An 18,110-nucleotide genomic window follows, 5' to 3' on the forward strand; every position below is an offset into this window, starting at 1 on the left:
TGGCGGGGGTGAAGCCGAGCGTGAGGGGCCCTATCTGATGGACTGGCGTTAAAAACAATGATAGGAGTGGGGCTGTGCCCACTTTTCTCTGAAGAGCTTGAAAAGAGTCCGGTTTCGTTGGGGGCGACGCCTGTAAATGTAAATTACTGTGTTTTCAGAGCGGGAGTGTGTTATACCTCGAAAGTAAAGGGCCTTAGGAGAGACACCTTCAGACAGCATAATGAAGGAAAAAAAGAACTCATTTTATATTTTTTAAAGTGCCCTATTTGCCTTTCAGAGTTAGTTTGCTTGTTTCCTTGGGTTTTTTTCCAGAATTTTTTCATTATATTAAGTAACGCGTTGAAGTGCCTTCTTTAAAGTATGCTTTTGTATATAAGGTGCCCTGGCCTTTTCTAGTGCACTACAAAGTAGTTGCCTCTTAGCGCTGCAAGATTCTGCTTTTTTGGCTTTTCCCTTGACTCTGTCAATGGTTTTGGGATGTGACAAGATTGGTAGAATGCTGGTGTGGGGTCCTTGAAACAGCACCATCCAAAGCATAGGTATAGATGAGTTCCCGGAAATTGTGATATGTAATGTGTTTTAGAAATTGCTGGTAGGATGTTATCTTGCATTCTTTTTTTTTCCTAAATGAATTTAATTGCACTGACATTTTTCTACATAAGGTTAATGAGCAAGCTCAAGGCATAGCTTATAGACAAGTTTTAATTTCTTCAGTAAGCTGTTACAACTAACTCTGGTACTTCTTGTTAAATATTACATTTGTACCTATCAGTTTTCTTTCTTGTTTTCCTCTTGCGTTAAAAAAAAAACCCCAAATGCTTCCATTGAAAAGCTGGTATTCCCACTTTCTACTACTCTGAGTTAAATTTGGCCTCTTTGCTTCCTCTGCTTTCTCTTCCAGACAGGGCTGTTAAACTGCTGGGAAGAAATATTCCCTCAGTTCTGAGGATGACTGAGGGAGTGGACCCGAAGATAAGCAGAAGGCTGTGCATTAAACCCCAGCAAGACCTTCAGTCAAAGAGTAAGAGTCTTTGATAAGATCCTGGAATGTTTCCTGCTACGAAATACTCACATATCCATGCTGCAGTTACCAAACAGGAATTTAGCTGACATAGATGTTCATATGATTTTGTGAGAGCAAGTTCTGATCTTTAGACTGAAAAATGGAGCATTCAATTTAGTAAAGTCTTGTTTTCTGACAAAGCCAGGGGTCAATATTTCTTCTTGTGACGGTCACAGAGCTTTCACTTTGTAGCAGATCACCAGGACCTTGTCTGGCGTACACTCCTACACTGAGGCTCTTCAGCTGTGCTCTGGAACTGTCTGTTCAGCCCCCTGTAAACTATTCATGTTTAGGAATGTTGTGTGAGCTAAAAGACTTTTGCAGTTTTTCAGAGTGCAGCCAGCTCCAACTGCTCCAAAAATTGAACGTGCCCTGCAGGAAAGAGTCTGAATTGGTTCATGTTTAAGGGTGGAGCTGGCCAGGGAAAGCTGAGGTCATGAAACATTTTTTCACTATATATGGGACAGTTACTCTGCTCCCTGTGTCGCAGGTTCCTTATGGCCCACCCATGGCACACAGATGTGAAGCATTTGGCATAATTCTGTGTTAAAAACAGAATTCAGCTGTACTGGGACAAAAGGTGTCCTTGAAAGTGTGATGTCTCCAGCAGGGGGCCGGTAAAGGAAGTCCCTTACATTTTTGTGAAGACAAGTGGGAATGGTGACCTACAGCAAGAACCTAAGGAAGAGAATAGGAAGAGGCCTCCTCTATACCACTGTGCCAGAGGTGGCATCTTGGTGTTTAATAGTCCTCACTGTATTTTTTTTTTTCCCCACAAATTTGCCCAGTTTCTTCAGTCCTCACTGTATTTTTTTTTTCCCCACAAATTTGCCCAGTTTCTTGAAGCTGGATGTATTTTTAGCATCCACATTCTCTAAGAATGTGGATGCTAAAATTCTCTAAGAATTTCTTCTCTAAGAAGAAATTCCTCAGCTGAACCATGCTGTGAGAGAGCCAGTGCAGTCTTGTGGGTTTTTTTTAACCCGATGTGCACTGTTTTATAATCTGGTTTTCCTTTATTCAGTACCCCTTCCAAAACAGGACCTCATTATAACCCACACTCCCAAAGTCTCTTAGAGTGCTGTGTTGGGCTGAAGAGAGCTTCAGTCACTGCTTTTCCACGCCAAAGTTAAAAAAATTTAAAGAGTTCCTCTGTCCAAAGCTGATGTTGGAAAGCTGACGATCCTCCACACCTCCTTAGCTTCTCAGGAAAGCAGGTCACTTTAAGACTATTTACTCCAAAGTGTCTCAGTCTGTGACACTGCTTCTTACATGGTGACCATTCCATACCTGTGGCTATCCTTACCAGTGTTCTCTGTGCCTGTTCTATTTCAGCTCCCTCTAAGTATTTCCCATGCTTTTCCAAATGCTGGAGTCACAGTTTTACACAGAGGCACAGTAATGCTGTTGTGCTTGTCTGTGCCTCTGATCATTGCCAGTTACGCTGTTTTCCTTTCTGTTACTGAACGTTTTGCCAAAACCACTGTGAAACCCCGAGGCCTTGCTCAGGCTTAGGTAATGATTAATGACAGTGAGGGTAGAGTCTCCCATTTGTGTGTGAACTGGAATTGCTTCCTGTTTATATACTAGGGAGTTCCCAGGCCAGTTCATTGACTCTGGCTTCTGAAGCCCACAGCATTTTGGGCTCAGCCCTCTTCTTTATGTTTTTGAATAACGTAGCATTGTCAGCAAAACTGTGCATCCACCCCACGTCCTAGATAATTCGTGAATCCATGAGGGAGAACACAGCCATACAGGACACTGCCCGTTGTTTAAAAGAAAAAAGGAAGAAGCTGTCTATCTCTGCACTTTGTTTGCTAGATTTTAATGGTACGTTATATATGAAAAGCTTCCCCTGTTACATTATGAATATTTTGTATATGGAGTTTAAAAGACTGAACTGAAAATTATGTGTCTAATCTTTGCCTATGGTCATCTGTTTATTTATACCTTCAGATAAAATCTTACACTGCCTGAAAAAGTTAACATTCTGTGATGTTATATTGGCTTTTCTATCGCTGTTCCATTTATTTTTTTTTAACCTTATTTAAATGAAATAGAAAAACAGCACCTTAGGATGCTTAGACACTGGAGCAGCTTCTGCATATTTAGACCTGCAGATACAGAGGTTTTGGGAAGGATTTGGTCTCTTACATGGCTTCATTTGAATCTACACTTACACGTTTGTTAATCTGTGGTACGGTTTTCATTCTCTAACCAACTCTAGCAATCCTATTGAGAGTTCTGCATTGCTCGCCCTAACTGGTTTTGTTACAGCCCTGGCCATCCAGCCTCTCTGACTGGTGTTTTTGGTGGTGTTTTGTTGTTTTGTTTTTGTTTGTGCGTTTTGTTGGGGGTTTTTAGGTCGATCTGCTTCGGGGGTGCCTGGATACAAGCCTACAGACTGGGAGAGAAGGTTTTTGTTGTGGGCAGGCCATTTCAAAAAGCCAGAGGATATACCAGAGACTGTCTCGTAAGTGTCGGTTTTGAAGCTGTAAAAGACTTTGTGCAGAAATAAGTTACATGAATGCAACTCCAGAATAACTTTTCTGAAAAAGCATGGGTTTGCACAGCTGAAAAATCTTACCCTGCTGTGTTTGGTGTGTCATCCTTGTAGATGAAATGACCTGAGCAATTCTCTTGTGCTAAGATAATGTGTCCCTCTTGATTTTTTTTTTTTCCCCCCTTTTTTTTGCAAAGGGATGACCAGTATTTATCAGTTGTTTCATTAGAAAAACGTGGCAGATCCGTTCATTGTTACTCTTCTCTCACAACTTGAAAGCTTTTTTCAAACATTAGTGTGAGCTTTTTCTAGTGTTTTTCATTATATGTCAGTATCCCGCTGTGGGAAACTTTCAGATATACAGCTATAAAATAACTGAAACTCATATGAAATACTTATTAATGAATACCTAAAGGGCATGGGCCAACTTCTTTACAGCTGGAATTTAAACTGACAAACAGTGTAAAGGCTCCCTAACCAGATAGAGTCAAAATTTCCCTGTTGTTGCTGAGTCCAAATGTCAAAGCTTTGTCCAGTGTGAAAAGTACAAAATAAAACTGGATATTCTGGTTTGCACATGAAAAATAAAGATCAAACTTATCAAAAATAGACAACTATTCATTTAAAAACATTCCCAGTGGTAGTATAGTTATCTTTTAAAACATGCTCATAATGCTTTTAAATACATGTATTTATTTAAATTAAAAAGAAACAGTAAATCTTGCACTACTTGAGTAAGAAAATGACGTAGCTGCCCTCTAAATATTTTGTCTGTCTGGATGCACCACGTGAGAATTGAAAATCCACCCCTGTATTTAAATGTATCACAATGAATGAATTCTGTTTAAGTGGAATCCTTCAATTCTGCATTGAATAATTTCTCTTAAAATTACATTTGAAATACATACAGGAGTAAATTATTATTCATATATATTTGTATACCAAGCACTTGTTATGAGTGTTTTTAAGAAAACAGCGTTAGCAAGAGTGATTGATTTCAGTAGTTTATTGAAAGGACAAACCAACTTCTGATAAAAGCTGACCATTTTTGCAAGTGCAAAGGGAATTCTTTTTATTTAGACAAGTAATTCAGCCAAATCTGAGAAGACAATTGAGAACTATAAAAGCACAAAAACTTGTTTTCATGTTCTGAGATTAATTAATCTGAGGTTAATTGTGGGTTGTAAGGGCTTGTGATATAACTCAGTAATCTTGTAAAATATGGTGAAGCAACCTGTTTATTAAACAAATGTTAAACTTAGCTACTGAATTGATTTTAAAATGCAAGTTTTGTCCAGATATCTACCTTTTGCTCTTGTAAATTCTTAACACATCTAAGGTATTCCCAAAATTAACTAGCAAACTTTTTTTAATCCTACTACTGTGCATTTCAGCTTAATTGCAGCCTGCACTCAAGGCTTTCACTGCAGATTATTAGCAGAAGCAAATAACCTGGATGCTAAAATTAACCATTAGTTCATTATGGATGGATGTTTTTATTCCCTACGATCAGAAATCTTGTACTCAAATCAATATTCTGACAAAAACAAGAACAAAACTTCTCTCTCAGGTCCTGTGGGATTTACCACACTGAACTGTCATGGATCCTTAAGTATCTTTTTTTTTTCTTCCAAATATAAGGGTCAAAATTTAGTAAAATATCCCATATTCACTCATGTTTATGTTCAGTACTAATTTCCCAGTTCCATTGAATTCATTTTCCACGTTAGTTTTGGGGTATAATTAACCTAGTTTGCCTTTTATTCTTTTCATCACACTATGTTGGTGCTTTTCTAGTCTTCTGGAATTTTATCATGTGCCAAGTGTAATCAGTGAGAATATCAGACCTCCTTGAGAAGGGAGCCATCTGCTCTGTTCTGCAAGGAGAGTTAAATATACAGGGTGTAGGTCTTTGGTTATTGTGGAAAGCACTTCTAAAAAGCATTAATGTTTCACTGGCCCTTCTTGCATTGTTCTCTCTAACACAAACTTGAAATCTGCTGTAACCAAGATGGCATTTGAGTAGAATGTCCTTCAGAGTTTAACTCAAAATAAATGATTTGCTTTTTACTCTTCACATGTACAGCTGGAAGGTGTTAGTAAATGCTACTCTTCCAGTGGAAGACTTCTGGTTTTTAAAAGACAACAGCACAATAGGCAACAGGTTTCCCAAAAGGGTAGTACAGCTACTGGTGTGGCTAGGTAAGCCCCCTGGAATTAAAAAAAAGTTAAAAAAATTTAAAGAGTTCCTCTGTCCAAAGCTGATGTTGGAAAGCTGACGATCCTCCACACCTCCTTAGCTTCTCAGGAAAGCAGGTTACTTTAAGACTATTTACTCCAGCAGGAGTGGGAACCACTGGTCTTTTACCAAGTTCTCTTCAGAACTTCTCAGGAGTGCTGCATTCAGCAGCCTGTGTGTCACCTATAGCACTGTCAAGTCCTGTAGCAGAGGAAACACCTTGCTGGAAAATAAGACTGCATCATAAATGAAACCATTTTGAAGTTCAGGCAGAAGAAATTGCAAAGCTGTGATAATGCTTCCCTCTGCTCAAGGAACTCTCAACTGTTCAAACACCCTATTTTGGGTTTTACCATGCTTCTACTATTGAGAGAAAAATGCATGTTTTACAATGTTAAATACCTCACAGTTATAATAAGGATGAGTTCTCCCTGACTTTGCAAGTATTGGAAGGTGGTAGTGAGCACAGAAGGAGCAGACAGTAAGAAAGATACTGCATTAGTAAAACCATCCCTCTCTTTTTCCAGTTCTTTCCATAATGAACATACATACTTAAATACTGCAGCCTTCCTCCTTTGCATGGCAGTCAAGTGGTCTGCAAAGGCAGTATTTTAACAGCTGAGTAACCAAAGCTTAAAACTGGGTTTGTTTCCAGCTTTGAGAGGAATGCCTTTGTGACCAAGTATCTCCCAAGGTACTTAGGGATCAGCGTCTCCTGTTCTTGTAAAACTTTTAGCATTATACAAACTACCGAGACAGCACGCTAGGAGAAATTAAATAATTAGCCAAGTGAATTATTTGGGTCTCTGATGATGAGTCTGTTCTTTCATTCTTTCTTGAGGCTTGAAACAGTGAGAGCAGCAAAGACCACGCTGCGTGTGAAGTTCAGCTATGTCATGATTGCCTTGACAATACTGGGATGCATCATCATGGTGGTCAGAGGGAAGCAGGTAAGCACAGAATTTGGGCTGATGAGGGCAAATAAATCTTCATATAAATTTCTCAGTTCCTCCATGGATTTTTAGTCCTGTCTTGCTTTGGGGGTTTGGGTTGTTATTTGGTTTGGGTTTTTTGTCACTTTATCACTGAACAAAATTTTAACAAGTCCTCCTGGTTCCCCAGAAGTGACCCTCATTGACTAATTCCCATCAGAAAAGGATGATGGCACAGTTAAGATACTTCCTTTAAAAAAAAAACCAAACAAAAAACCCTGAGTGTAAAGCATTTGCATGGCAGAAGAACCTTATTTGTTATGCTGCCTTTCTCTGAAGCCTTTCTTCTGATGACAATGTTCAGGTCTTCTTTCTATGGACTGCTAAGTGTTCTAGAGAAACCTTAGAAGGAGTGACAGTCTTAACCCCAGCACTGTGAGCTACTGAATGTCACCTGACATTTCTGTCAGGATTTGTCTATTAGAATGAAAAGGATGCAGCACTCTTAAATGAAAACAGTGGAAGGATTTTTCCTGGTTTTAACAGCAGAGATCAAACACTGATGGTTGCCAGAGCATTTTCCTCTGTACTGGAGTAGTATGAATGCAAACACCAGGAAGAGAGGACAGCTACTTCGGAATCCTTTTCAAAGCAGCTGGAATTGTTTGTGTTTCCTGAGATGAGCTCAGTTGGCCAGGTGCTAATAATGCCAAGGTTGCAAGTTTGATCGCCCTGTGGGCCATTGACTGAAGAGCTGGAATTGATGATCTGTGTGGGTCCCTTCCATGTCAAAATATTCTGTGAATCTGTGATTGTTTAACTTTTGATTTGTTTCTAGTAACTCTGTCTTGTGAAAATCAGATCAGTATTACATTCTGTGCTTCTGGTCATTATTTATCTGCAAGTGCCTTGACAAAAGGGTTTACTTTATTCCCAGAGAAGTAACTTACTTTCAGCCAAAATAATCTCTCAATATTTTATTTTCACCCTCTTGGCTTCCTGGCGTTAAAACTGACAGAACTGTGCCTTGGTAAGGACAGGCCAGGTATTCTGTAAGTTATTGATTCACGCTTCAACTCTGTGGTCCTTCAGGTGATAACTGATGATCTTATCACGTTGTAGGCTATGAAAAGACATGAATCGCTTACGAACATAAACTTGGAGAAGAAAGCCCAGTGGAAAATGGAAAGCACATCTGCTAAACCTTAAGGGGAAAAAATGAAGAGACCAAGGACTGGGGTAAAAAAGCAAAGTCCTTTTCAGCACTGAGAGGAGGATATAGTCACATCTTTCTTGTCTGTTAGTTCTGTACACTCATGTTCAAGAAAGAATGAATACGTTGTCCTGTAATCAATAAAACCAGAACTACCTATTTTCTTTTCCTAATAACTGCCCCTTTCTTCCAAACTCTTTGCTTCATGGTTAGTGGGACAGGACACATGAGCACACTGAATAAGCAATGTAATTGTTTCCCACGTGCTGTGCACCAGACCAAGCATCTTTTGAACTACTGCAGGACCTGCACCTGCATTCTTGGTACCAAGCCCCTGCGTGAAGTCTCATGTTCTTACTTACCCCTTACAGAAAGGTCACTGTAACACAAAAGGACAGTCCACTTGGTTCCCACTTGTACATCTGTGCTTGTACAAACAAAATACCTTCACTGGCCAGTCATCTGCTACCACTGGCTATTTCAGGTCCCCTCAGCAAGAATGGAACTGTATGTATTCTGTACTGGTACTGGCTACTTCAAATAATCCACATGTTCTTCTTTGTGCAAAACAGAACAATTATTAAGGGAGCCCTTGAACCAAGAGTTAATGTAAGTCAAACAATAACATCAGCAAAATGATCCTAAGTTATTAAAAAGCCTGCTTCCCTATTGTAGGTCCTATTATTCTGACTCTATTTGTTTAAGTGAGGATAACTTTCTGTGAAGAACTGCCTGCCTTCAATAAAACGAGAGGAAGAGTGAAATAGCATTCCAGAGAACCACAGTGGTGCAGCTGACACCCTAAGAGTGGTCCCACCAGAGCTGGCAGTGAGATGAGAGAACATCCAAGCTAAGGGAACAGAGATGACTATTTTGAGGAATACTGAGCAACAGCTTCAACTTGTACTGTCAGATTTACTATTTAGAGGCACATTAGTATCAGAAAGTCAGTCAGTTCCTGCTCTCTGCTACTAAGTTCTTTCTTTACGAATCTCATTTAGATTTATACATATTTTGCTCTTTTAAATGGTTTAAATGTGCTTTCACGATGCTAGGCCCACCTAGAGATCACCTGCCTCAAGAGTGCTATTTCTGGCATTGAGCCCAGTCACACACTATTCATGTTGAACAGCCTGCAGCAACCAGGGAAAGTATTTTCCTTCTTCCTTTCAGTTCATTTGGAAGGAAATGTAGATTGGAAGTGTCAGCACTGCTCAAAACTATGTTCCTGCCCAGCACTGCCCTGCTGACTGGCCCTGGGGACTCCAAAACCAGAAGAGACATATCAGTTTGCCAGAATTATCTTGTGAACTTTCTCATAGTGGGAGGGGGATTATTTTTATTGTACGCCTAAAAATTAGCAGTATTGCTGAATAATCAAAAGCCCTACAAAAATGCAGGGTAAATCTTCACTAACTGCTGCAGTCCATCTATGAATTGCATTTCTGAGTACCACAATGAGCTGTAACCCATCAGACAAGCTGTGTAGTCAATTCCACCACAGAACTTACAACCTTTAGGTGATACAATGACCTGTCATCAGATTCTCTGGGTGGAAATTATCATAAGTACACTGTCAATCAAGCAGAGCAGGATTCCACAGGTTTGTCCACTTAATGAGCACTGAATCCAAGCCATGTTTAATTTCACTGCAGGTATGTGAACAGATTTTCCATGACAATTCTGGTTCTTTGCCACACCAGTAGGCACACAGGTGGGAACCAAAACAAAAATCTTGCCAGATTACATGCCTGTGGTCACGTATGTAGTAAATGACACCAAAAAAGAGAACGTGCATTTCAGACAGCATTTCAGCTTTCTATGAAGAAAAACTTGATTTATGCTTGGTGATGGCAAAGCTTACGACTGTGCATCTCAAAAATATTACCCCTTCAATACACACCTCTGAGTGCACTCTGTGAACAGAACTGGCAAGTACCTCTTCTACTTTTGGAAATAGAACTATTTGGACTCATCCAGCTGGTAAAGTACTTCAAATAAAAATATGCAAAATACCATTTAGAAAGCAACACTTCAGAGCAGCAACAGTCACCAGTTTTTCGTTTTACTTGAATTTCTATAAGCTTTATGCCATTTACTCAAAAACTGAAGTCTGGTCCAGTGGTTTGACAAAAGCTCCACGTATCTTTCTGTCACCCTGGTATCTCCACCATTTCAGTATCTGCCATAAAGACTCTGCATCACTGCCCAACTTTGTGTTTTCTTTCAGCTTCTGTGTAGGCTCAAGTCTCAAACAAAAGCCCAAGACAAGGAGCTTTGTGTGGTCTCCACCTTGCTCCCAACCACTGCAGTATTTTCTTTCCAAGTAGCTGGGTACTAAAAAATAATGTAAATCTTTCTCAGAGGGGCAATGAAAGGAACCACCTCTTTCCTGGTGTGAGGGCTTCCAAGAAGCACTTCTAAACACAGGCAGTGGTTACAAAACCAGCACACATTTCCAGCCAAAGCAGCCAGTCCAGCTGACCAGAGAACTTAACACCCCTCAGATCACTGACAGCTCACAGCTTCAGCCCAAAGCCTTTCAACAGTGCATGATGGAAGGAACATCCTAAGCCCTTGAATGGTATCTCATTTTCTTTTTCCCCTTTGGCTTGGTCTGTAACACCATTCCCATTTATCCAGAACAGTCCAATTTATCAATCCTATACCATGTGCCTTATTGCTGTACCTGGTCCAAAGGCAACTGAAACTTTCTAATGCAATAATCACCTGACAACTTCAACACTGCTTCAGTGGAACGTGCAGGAGCCCTATGGACACAGCTATAGCAGTACACAAAGAGGTCTTGCTTACTTCTCTACTAAGACTCAGGCAACTGAAGAAAGACCTTCATGTCTAAAATTGGCATGGGAGAGTACTAATGGTGTGTTGTGCCAATTTCCAGAAGCAAAAAATAATCATACTGGAAGAGATGAGGATTTATGTTAAGCTGGCATAGAGATCGAAGTGCACAGAGGTAAGACAGCTGTTCTGGAAGTCCCCAGGGAAGCAGAGAAGTGTATTGCCAGGAGCACTGTCACATGTAGGATGACATTGGGCAATCTAGTTCTTCAATAGCCTTGGTGCTGACAGCAAAAAAAAAAAAAAAGCAGGTACAAGAACACGTAGGTCCAGGGCCATTGCCTTCCTCCCTTCTTTTAACATTAGGCAAAGGGCCTTCAACCACCTGTATTTGGTTGGCATCAAGGAACAAACACAGGAATTTAAGAACAGGCTGAAGTCTCTAGGCAGCAGTTGCCTCAAATGATTGCGTGGTGTCTTCCAAGGAGCCCCAGGTGCTGGTCCTGGCTTAGTTACTGAGCTTTCGATAACCTGCTCCATCATCCTTGGTATCCAAGACACTGTATCCAAGACACTGACCCTGCCTGCCATGTTCCACTGGGAAATTCAGCAACAGAAAGAACGATGGCTCCTGTCTGCTGCCCCAACAAAACCACAACTTTAATGGCATTACAGATCTGTGTGCTGGACTGCTAGATAGCAACCCCAGGCAGTCCTGCATCTTCCTTTCTCCAACACCCCATTTAAAACAGACATTGTTAAAACCTCAGTACAGTGCTTCTACCTCATTACTGATGTTTCAAAAAGCATTGAATAAATTCTCATTACCAGCCTGTGGGGCTTTTGGAAGGTGCTTAGATTGTGTCTTCACAAGCAGACAGAAACCAATGAGAGGATTTCAATTTTGAAGAAAATATGAGAACACTTTTCTAGCATTACATGCTGTCTCACAGAGCTAAGAGAAGAACCCAGGAACTCCAAGAGCTCCCTCAACGACCCTCTACATGAGACCACGCCACCTCCTGTTTAGACACAAACCAACAATAGGTCATTCAAAACAGCGTGACCTTCACACAAGTGGCAGCTAGAGGTGTTCTCTGAGATGGTCCCTGTCTGAGCACATCCTTCAGGAGAGCAGAGAATACTGGTTTCAGTGTTCCTAGCAGGGGACACAGCCACCCAGAACTGTGTTAGGAAGCAGTGTTCAAGCAATATGGTATAATGATCCTCATACTTTCAGTGGCACTTTTCCTCCAAGAGAGTCCTTCATCTGTGGCCTGAATGTTATTTATTACATGGGTAACGTTACACTACATGTTTGGCTCTGTTAAAATCCAAGTAGTTTACTTGCCCTTGGCTTACCAAGTAATTCTGATCAGTCTGTATAAGTGAGCTTTTCCTTTCATAAATCACAAGTCTAATCTCCCTTCTGTACCCATTTAATTTGCAGCCTTTGTTAGAAAGAGATATTGTTTCTTTTCAACCTATTAATAAAGCTAAGTAAAGCAACACCAAGAACTGGTTGCTGGAAGATCCTGATGGAAATACACTCAGTTAAGCACCATTTAAAATTACATTGAGACCTATGAGTTAGCCACATTTTAATCCGTTTAATGTGTGCCATGTTGATTCTTGTATTGGTGTGGTTTTCACTCAAAATATTATGCAGTACCAGTCAAATGCCTTACACAGTCTAAGTACTTATGACAACAATATTACCTGTGTCAACCAGGCCTGTCACTTCAAACAAACATACCAAGTTTAAAGGTTTATACTTATCTGCTCTGAATTCACATATCCACGGCAAAAGTAACATATACTGGCCAGGCTCCTTACACAGGAAGGCACACCAGTCAGCTTAAATGGACTCTTTTTTAATTCACTCATTTAGAGGCAATTGTCATTACTTTCTTGAGGGGCAGGGGAGGGAAACGCCAATGCACCACATTGTTTTCACTAGCCTGGAAGAGAAAACACTTATATATATAGATATATAGGTATGTATATATATATACACACACTTTATGCATGTGTGTATATATATGTGTGTGTGTGTATATATGTATATATACACACTAGTGTATATATACACAGAATATACATATATGAATATACAGAATATATGCACACACACTTTGCTCAGATTTGTTTACAAAATATGTAGCATTTTTATACCATCCAATAAGAGGTACATGGTTTTAAACAAATCTTATAGAAATGACATGTTATTGGAAATTTACACGTAAAAAAATCCAGCACAAAAAAATCCAAAAGCTAAAACAAGATTTTGCTACTCATCAGTGCTTCTATCACCCTTCAAGAAAAGAGAAACACAGTTATTTATATGTGATGTAAAGGCAACACTGAGGGGTTTTTTTGCTTTTTTAAATTAACCACCAAATTTAACCCCTAAAATTACAAAGAATTGAAGTCCATTTACAGATCAAGTGCAGTAAACTAAATGTTCCTTCAGCACAAAGCAGCACTAGAGAAAATAACTGGGAGAGGGAAAGTGGAGGCCAACTGGCTTAGCTAGGGAGGCAGCAGGTGGCTTCTGCAGTGGCCACACAGGTCAGAGTCTCCATCCTGAAGCAGAGACAGAACAGAAGACTTTATTTAAATAATGGTCACACAGAGCTGATGTTCAGGCCTTTACCTAGCTTCTTTCAGCAGTATGACAAGTGACTTATGTGTTTTATAACTCTGTATCCAATGGGCTGGTTTTGCTTTTGCAGTGGCTTATCACTGAGAGGAGTCATGAGGATCTTGACAACAGTTCTGCCACAAACATTTACCACAGGTACATGACGCTGCAGTTGCCAGTGGCAATTTTGAAATGTTTACACTGGACAAATGTGTGTTCCAAGCATCCAAAATGGCTTGAAAGAACATAGCCCGATGCAGGAGGGAGCGGACGGCCTAGGGAATCCATTGCATTCTCTGAAATGGAACTACCACTTTCAATCACGTGGCATCTCCCCAGTTGTGTGAAGAGTTTGGTGTCAATGTCAGCTGAACTCAGTGAGGAGTGGCTGGCCTTTGCATCAGAAGTCTGTGATCCAAGCAGGTTGCGGAGCCAAGAACATGCTGCTAGCAGAAGGGCAGTCTCCAGCTGCGCGCAGCAGCTGCCATGCAGTCAGCGACGCCTTACAGATGTCACCTGGAGGAACCATGCGTTCCATGCTAATTCACCTGAAGTCTCATAAACAGCAGAAGGGCAAAGTGAAATGAGAGGCCAGGTGGATCCAGATGTAATAGTACTATCCTGCGAATGTAGTGTCACTTGAGTTGTTAAATAAGGGCCTTGACCAGGAGGACTATATTCCATCAGGTGAGCTGGAGAGGAAGCTCTTGTCTCGTGAAAATGAAAAGGAGACCTAACGCTCCTTGTGCTAAGTTTTACAAATTAAGATTTCTGTATTCAGAAGTTAACTTTTCAGAAGACAAATTTGTTCAAGTCAAGCTGTGTAAAAATGTAAAGAGGCAGACAGGAACTTTTCAGCCATAACTAGAATACCAGGGACCAGACTGTGGAGCATGGAGCCAGAAAGGGCTTGATTTTTAAGGAAGGTCCAGCTGGATCATACTGTGCTGGCAAGCAGAAGTGGGGGCAGTTTCTCCATTCTAGAAGCTGTTTTGGAAAGTCATTTCTGGGGAGGTGTTAAGAGTGACCTATTCACAGGTTCTTTTTTTGTGGATGGAGAGAAAAAACTAGGAGGGTATACAAATCTCCACAGTGGTCTGCAATCCAACTTGGGAGCTCAGTGTTGAGACGGGATGGGGCCAGATGTGTTCAGTATTCCTAAGAACCACAAAACATGTCCGTTGCAGCCTGTTGTTGCAGGGGATAGAGAACTTACTCCATTGTTTGTAACGTGTTCCTCATGCCAATAACCCCAGCTGGCACATACAGCAAGGTAGATACATCGCGTGTGAAGGTTTAACGCATCTCTCGCAGCCATCCAAAGAGGCAACCATGGGGGATGAATTCAGCTACGTTCTCACAAAGGCTGAATGTCTCCCTGGACTGCAGGCACACTCTGCAGCAAATACAAGAGAAAGGCAGCCTTCTCTTGGATGCCAGGAGTGAGGGGCCAAGTGGAGGAGGGATTACTTTCCCGTAATAGGAACAGGGAATTTCTCAAAGTATAGAAAGGTGCCTCAACTCCACAAAGATGATAGTGGAGAGATTCAGAATCTAGAGGAGAAGGGTGATTCTGGTGACCCCTTGCCAAGGAGGGGACATCCTGCCACGGAGAGCCAAAAGTTTTCCAGACGTATGTAAGAGCATGTGCACAAGGCAAGCGAATGAGCGCAAACAGGGTTATGGAAAACATTGAGAGAATCACTCCACGGGTGGCTTGTGGCTCGACAACAGGATTGGCTAGGTAGAGGAGCACACAGCACAGGGGCACCTCAAAGCTGGAAGCCTTCCATGGGAGCCTCACACTGCTGGAAGATGTACTGTTGCTGGTTGATATCCACTTGTGGGGCAATGCTGCTGTCTTCATCCTCTGTTCCAAAGTAGTGCTCAATCAGATCAAAGGCCTTCTGATAAATCTCTTGATTCTCATGGCTCTGCAGGAATTCGATCTTGTCTAGGCCTGCAGAGAAAAGTAGTACATAGAAGTTACACCTCAGCAAAAGGACATTACCACAGTAATTTCCAGTCTGTTCCATGATTCTCCCCACCTTCAGAAAGAACAGGCCCCTCTATGGAGACCTGTATCCAACTTGCACCCTCCAGAACCAAGCAAAGCCAGTTTGAACTACAGAGATCTCTGTAACTGTGTTATGTCCTTCGCACTTTGTCTGCCTCTACCCTTTCACTCAAAAATTAAATCAACAAGCTTGAATGGGTAAAGAACAAAGCCTCAAACTCCAAGACTTTTTCTGAGGAGACTTTCAGGACTGTGTTTCCTAGAAGTGTGTTCACAGTGCTTTCTTTATGAAGACTGTGACTACAGAATCACCTAAGTGTAAGCTGAAATAGACTTCTGATAATCATCTAGTCCAACCTGCAGCCCAGCCCAGCCCAGCCCAGCAGTACTAACCAACACCAGATTAGATCTGATGCGTCTGAACAAGTATTCCAAACTGCCAAGGATGGAGACTCCATTTCCTAACCTGTATAGTATATATGTATACAATGCAGTTAAACTCAGGCAACCAGTTTTTGGGCAGGCATTAAGCAAATGGGCAAACTCAAGCCTTGTAGTCAGATACAAAGAAAAATAATACAGCAAGGAATGATGCTATAATCCAAGTGTTAGCCATTCTAGTAAATCTCTACTATTGGGAATTGTAGTGGTTTTCTTGTTAACACCTTTTACTCTGTATCAATCAAGAAAAGAAGATCTGCACGTTCTGTCTCCAATCTATACACCGACAAAGATAATGGAGCAGATGGATTACACTGGAGATTTATCAAAGAACAGGTTATTTTCAGTCACAGTGATAACTGGGCCTACTGAGATTCCAGTGGGTTTGTGACCACTGCTGTATCCCCAGAGTCCCCCAGGTGTTTTGCTCCTACCATACGCTTCTTCAATAAGAGCGCAGTAAGGATTAATGCCAGTGCCACTGCGTTTGGATTCCTGCTCTCCAAGCCTCAGGATGTTCTCCAGCCCATTCAGTGCTACTTGCACAATCTTTGAGTCCATTACTGTAAGGAGGTCGCAGAGTGGTTTGATGCACCCCAGTTCTACTAAATACCTGAAAAATATCACACGGAACCCAGTAAATTGTCTGCAAAATTATAATTGGTGTAGCCATTTAAGTACTTAGCATGAAGGTCTAAGAATCAAAACAATCAGATAAAATATCAACTTGACTGGAAAAACTAGAGAAATTACACACATCTATTTCTATCTAGTCAATTCTGCTGAAACGATGACAATAACTTTAAAAGCCTTTCTCTGTCTCACTCTCTCTATATAGCTATGAAATACTAATTTATTTTTTGTACCATAATTTATATTTCTATAATGGTAACTTATACATATTTTCTATAAAGAGCAATTATATTAACATGCTTACAAAGTAATTTTTCTTTATACAAAACTGCATAGAAGCATAATGTACTGGTATAAGCTAAACAGGAGAAACAATGCATGTCATGCCATTGTCCAAGGGGCTTCCTCTCCAGACTGTTACTGCACTGTTACACTCTACACCACTCAGAAGTTAATTTAAAAGTTGCATTTAGTTTTTTCATATAAGACAAATGGTTCAATTATTTAAATAAGTATTACAGCTGAATACTTTTGTGACTTCTCCCTGGAGGGATGAAAGGCTCATTCATAACAAGGACATGGTCTCTCTGGATACAACACTGAAAGCATACTGAAAGGTTTTGCAGTTTCTAGGCTGACAGTTTGTTTTCTTGCACAAACACTAACTCAGTCAATTGCATTGAAAGATTTAAACTATTTCATACTTGATCTGTTCGGCAGAGCCTCCCGATGTCGCATTTGTGATTGCCCAAGCAGCTTCCTTCCTTGTCCGAAACTCAGCCGTTTGCAAAATGTTTATAAGAGCGGGGAAGATATGGGCGTCTATGACTGTCTGCAAAAATAAATGACATAGCAGGGTCATAATAAAAATTAGAAATAACTGCTTTGTCCTGAGTTAATGTCCATGCCCAGCACAACATATTAAACAAAGAAATGTCACTTTATCAAACGTCAAAACTGATAAATCAGTTTTCAGCTTTACTTTCAAAACCTTAGTTATTCCTGTAGTCTATGCTTGTCCTAAATGAATTCAAAACACATTCAGACTGAAGTGACTGGCATATTTAATGAGTTACTTAATCATACCCTGACAGCAAAAGAATGCTGTACTTCCCTTATTTTATCAGGTAGTAAGCCACTCAGCTATGAAGTCAGTAAACCATTAAGTCATTAAGATCCCCATAACCTCATAGGGCTGTGTGCTATAATACATTTCCACTGGGAGAGACAATGGAGCAAAGTTGTTCATGTAAGAACTGCTCAAAACAAGCAGCCACCTAGTGAAAAGACGAAGCACTGATGGTTTGGCAGTGGGTTGGCTGCTTAGCTCAACAAAGTGATAGAAGTCAAATGAGCATTTGGGCAGCAACTCTAAGTTTCTAGTAACTCCTTCTGAAAATGGCCTTTTGCAATAAGATAAAAACGAAACCAGTTTTGTTACACACCTATGACAAGGATTTGAAACACTTGGATAAAGATCACTCAAACAAGCAAGATCTCAGGAATACTTTTTTAATCTACCGCTTTACAAGTATAAATCATCTCAGAACTAATGAAGGAAAATTTGAAGAAAGCCAAAAAGATCCTTTTCACAGAGCTCTGTAGAAGAAAACAGATTACATA

At 40.6% G+C, this 18,110-nt stretch overlaps 2 protein-coding genes across 2 annotated transcripts in view; one reads left to right on the forward strand and one right to left on the reverse strand.

Moving 5' to 3' along the window:
* The first annotated feature begins 54 nt into the window (after positions 1–54).
* On the forward strand, positions 55–8,123 carry FAM162A (family with sequence similarity 162 member A). The gene is made up of 5 exons (XM_017731990.1): positions 55–138; positions 902–1,021; positions 3,428–3,536; positions 6,647–6,755; positions 7,860–8,123. The coding sequence occupies exons 2-5, from the start codon at positions 949–951 to the stop codon at positions 7,944–7,946; spliced, it is 378 nt and encodes a 125-aa protein (XP_017587479.1). The 5' UTR covers positions 55–138; positions 902–948; the 3' UTR covers positions 7,947–8,123.
* A 1,446-nt stretch (positions 8,124–9,569) lies between these two features.
* KPNA1 (karyopherin subunit alpha 1) overlaps positions 9,570–18,110 on the reverse strand; it is a 41,755-nt gene continuing 33,214 nt past the window's right edge. The window contains exons 11-13 of the mRNA XM_008631806.2: positions 17,192–17,319; positions 16,289–16,467; positions 9,570–15,356 (exon numbers count right to left, since the gene is read on the reverse strand). Coding sequence (XP_008630028.1) covers positions 15,169–15,356; positions 16,289–16,467; positions 17,192–17,319 — 495 coding nt within the window. The 3' untranslated portion in view covers positions 9,570–15,168. The remainder of the gene's footprint in view (positions 15,357–16,288; positions 16,468–17,191; positions 17,320–18,110) is intronic.

This window comes from Corvus brachyrhynchos, unplaced genomic scaffold (genome assembly GCF_000691975.1).
Source record: "Corvus brachyrhynchos isolate BGI_N302 unplaced genomic scaffold, ASM69197v1 scaffold3, whole genome shotgun sequence".
Classification (NCBI taxonomy): Eukaryota; Metazoa; Chordata; class Aves; order Passeriformes; family Corvidae; genus Corvus; species Corvus brachyrhynchos.

Coding starts and splice junctions, on each gene's coding strand:
- FAM162A (XM_017731990.1), top strand. CDS start 949: ATGACTGAGGGAGTGGACCCGAAGATAAGCAGAAGGCTGTGCATTAAA. Junction 3,537..6,646: donor GATATACCAGAGACTGTCTC/GTAAGTGTCGGT, acceptor TTCTTTCTTGAG/GCTTGAAACAGTGAGAGCAG. Junction 6,756..7,859: donor TGGTGGTCAGAGGGAAGCAG/GTAAGCACAGAA, acceptor ATCACGTTGTAG/GCTATGAAAAGACATGAATC.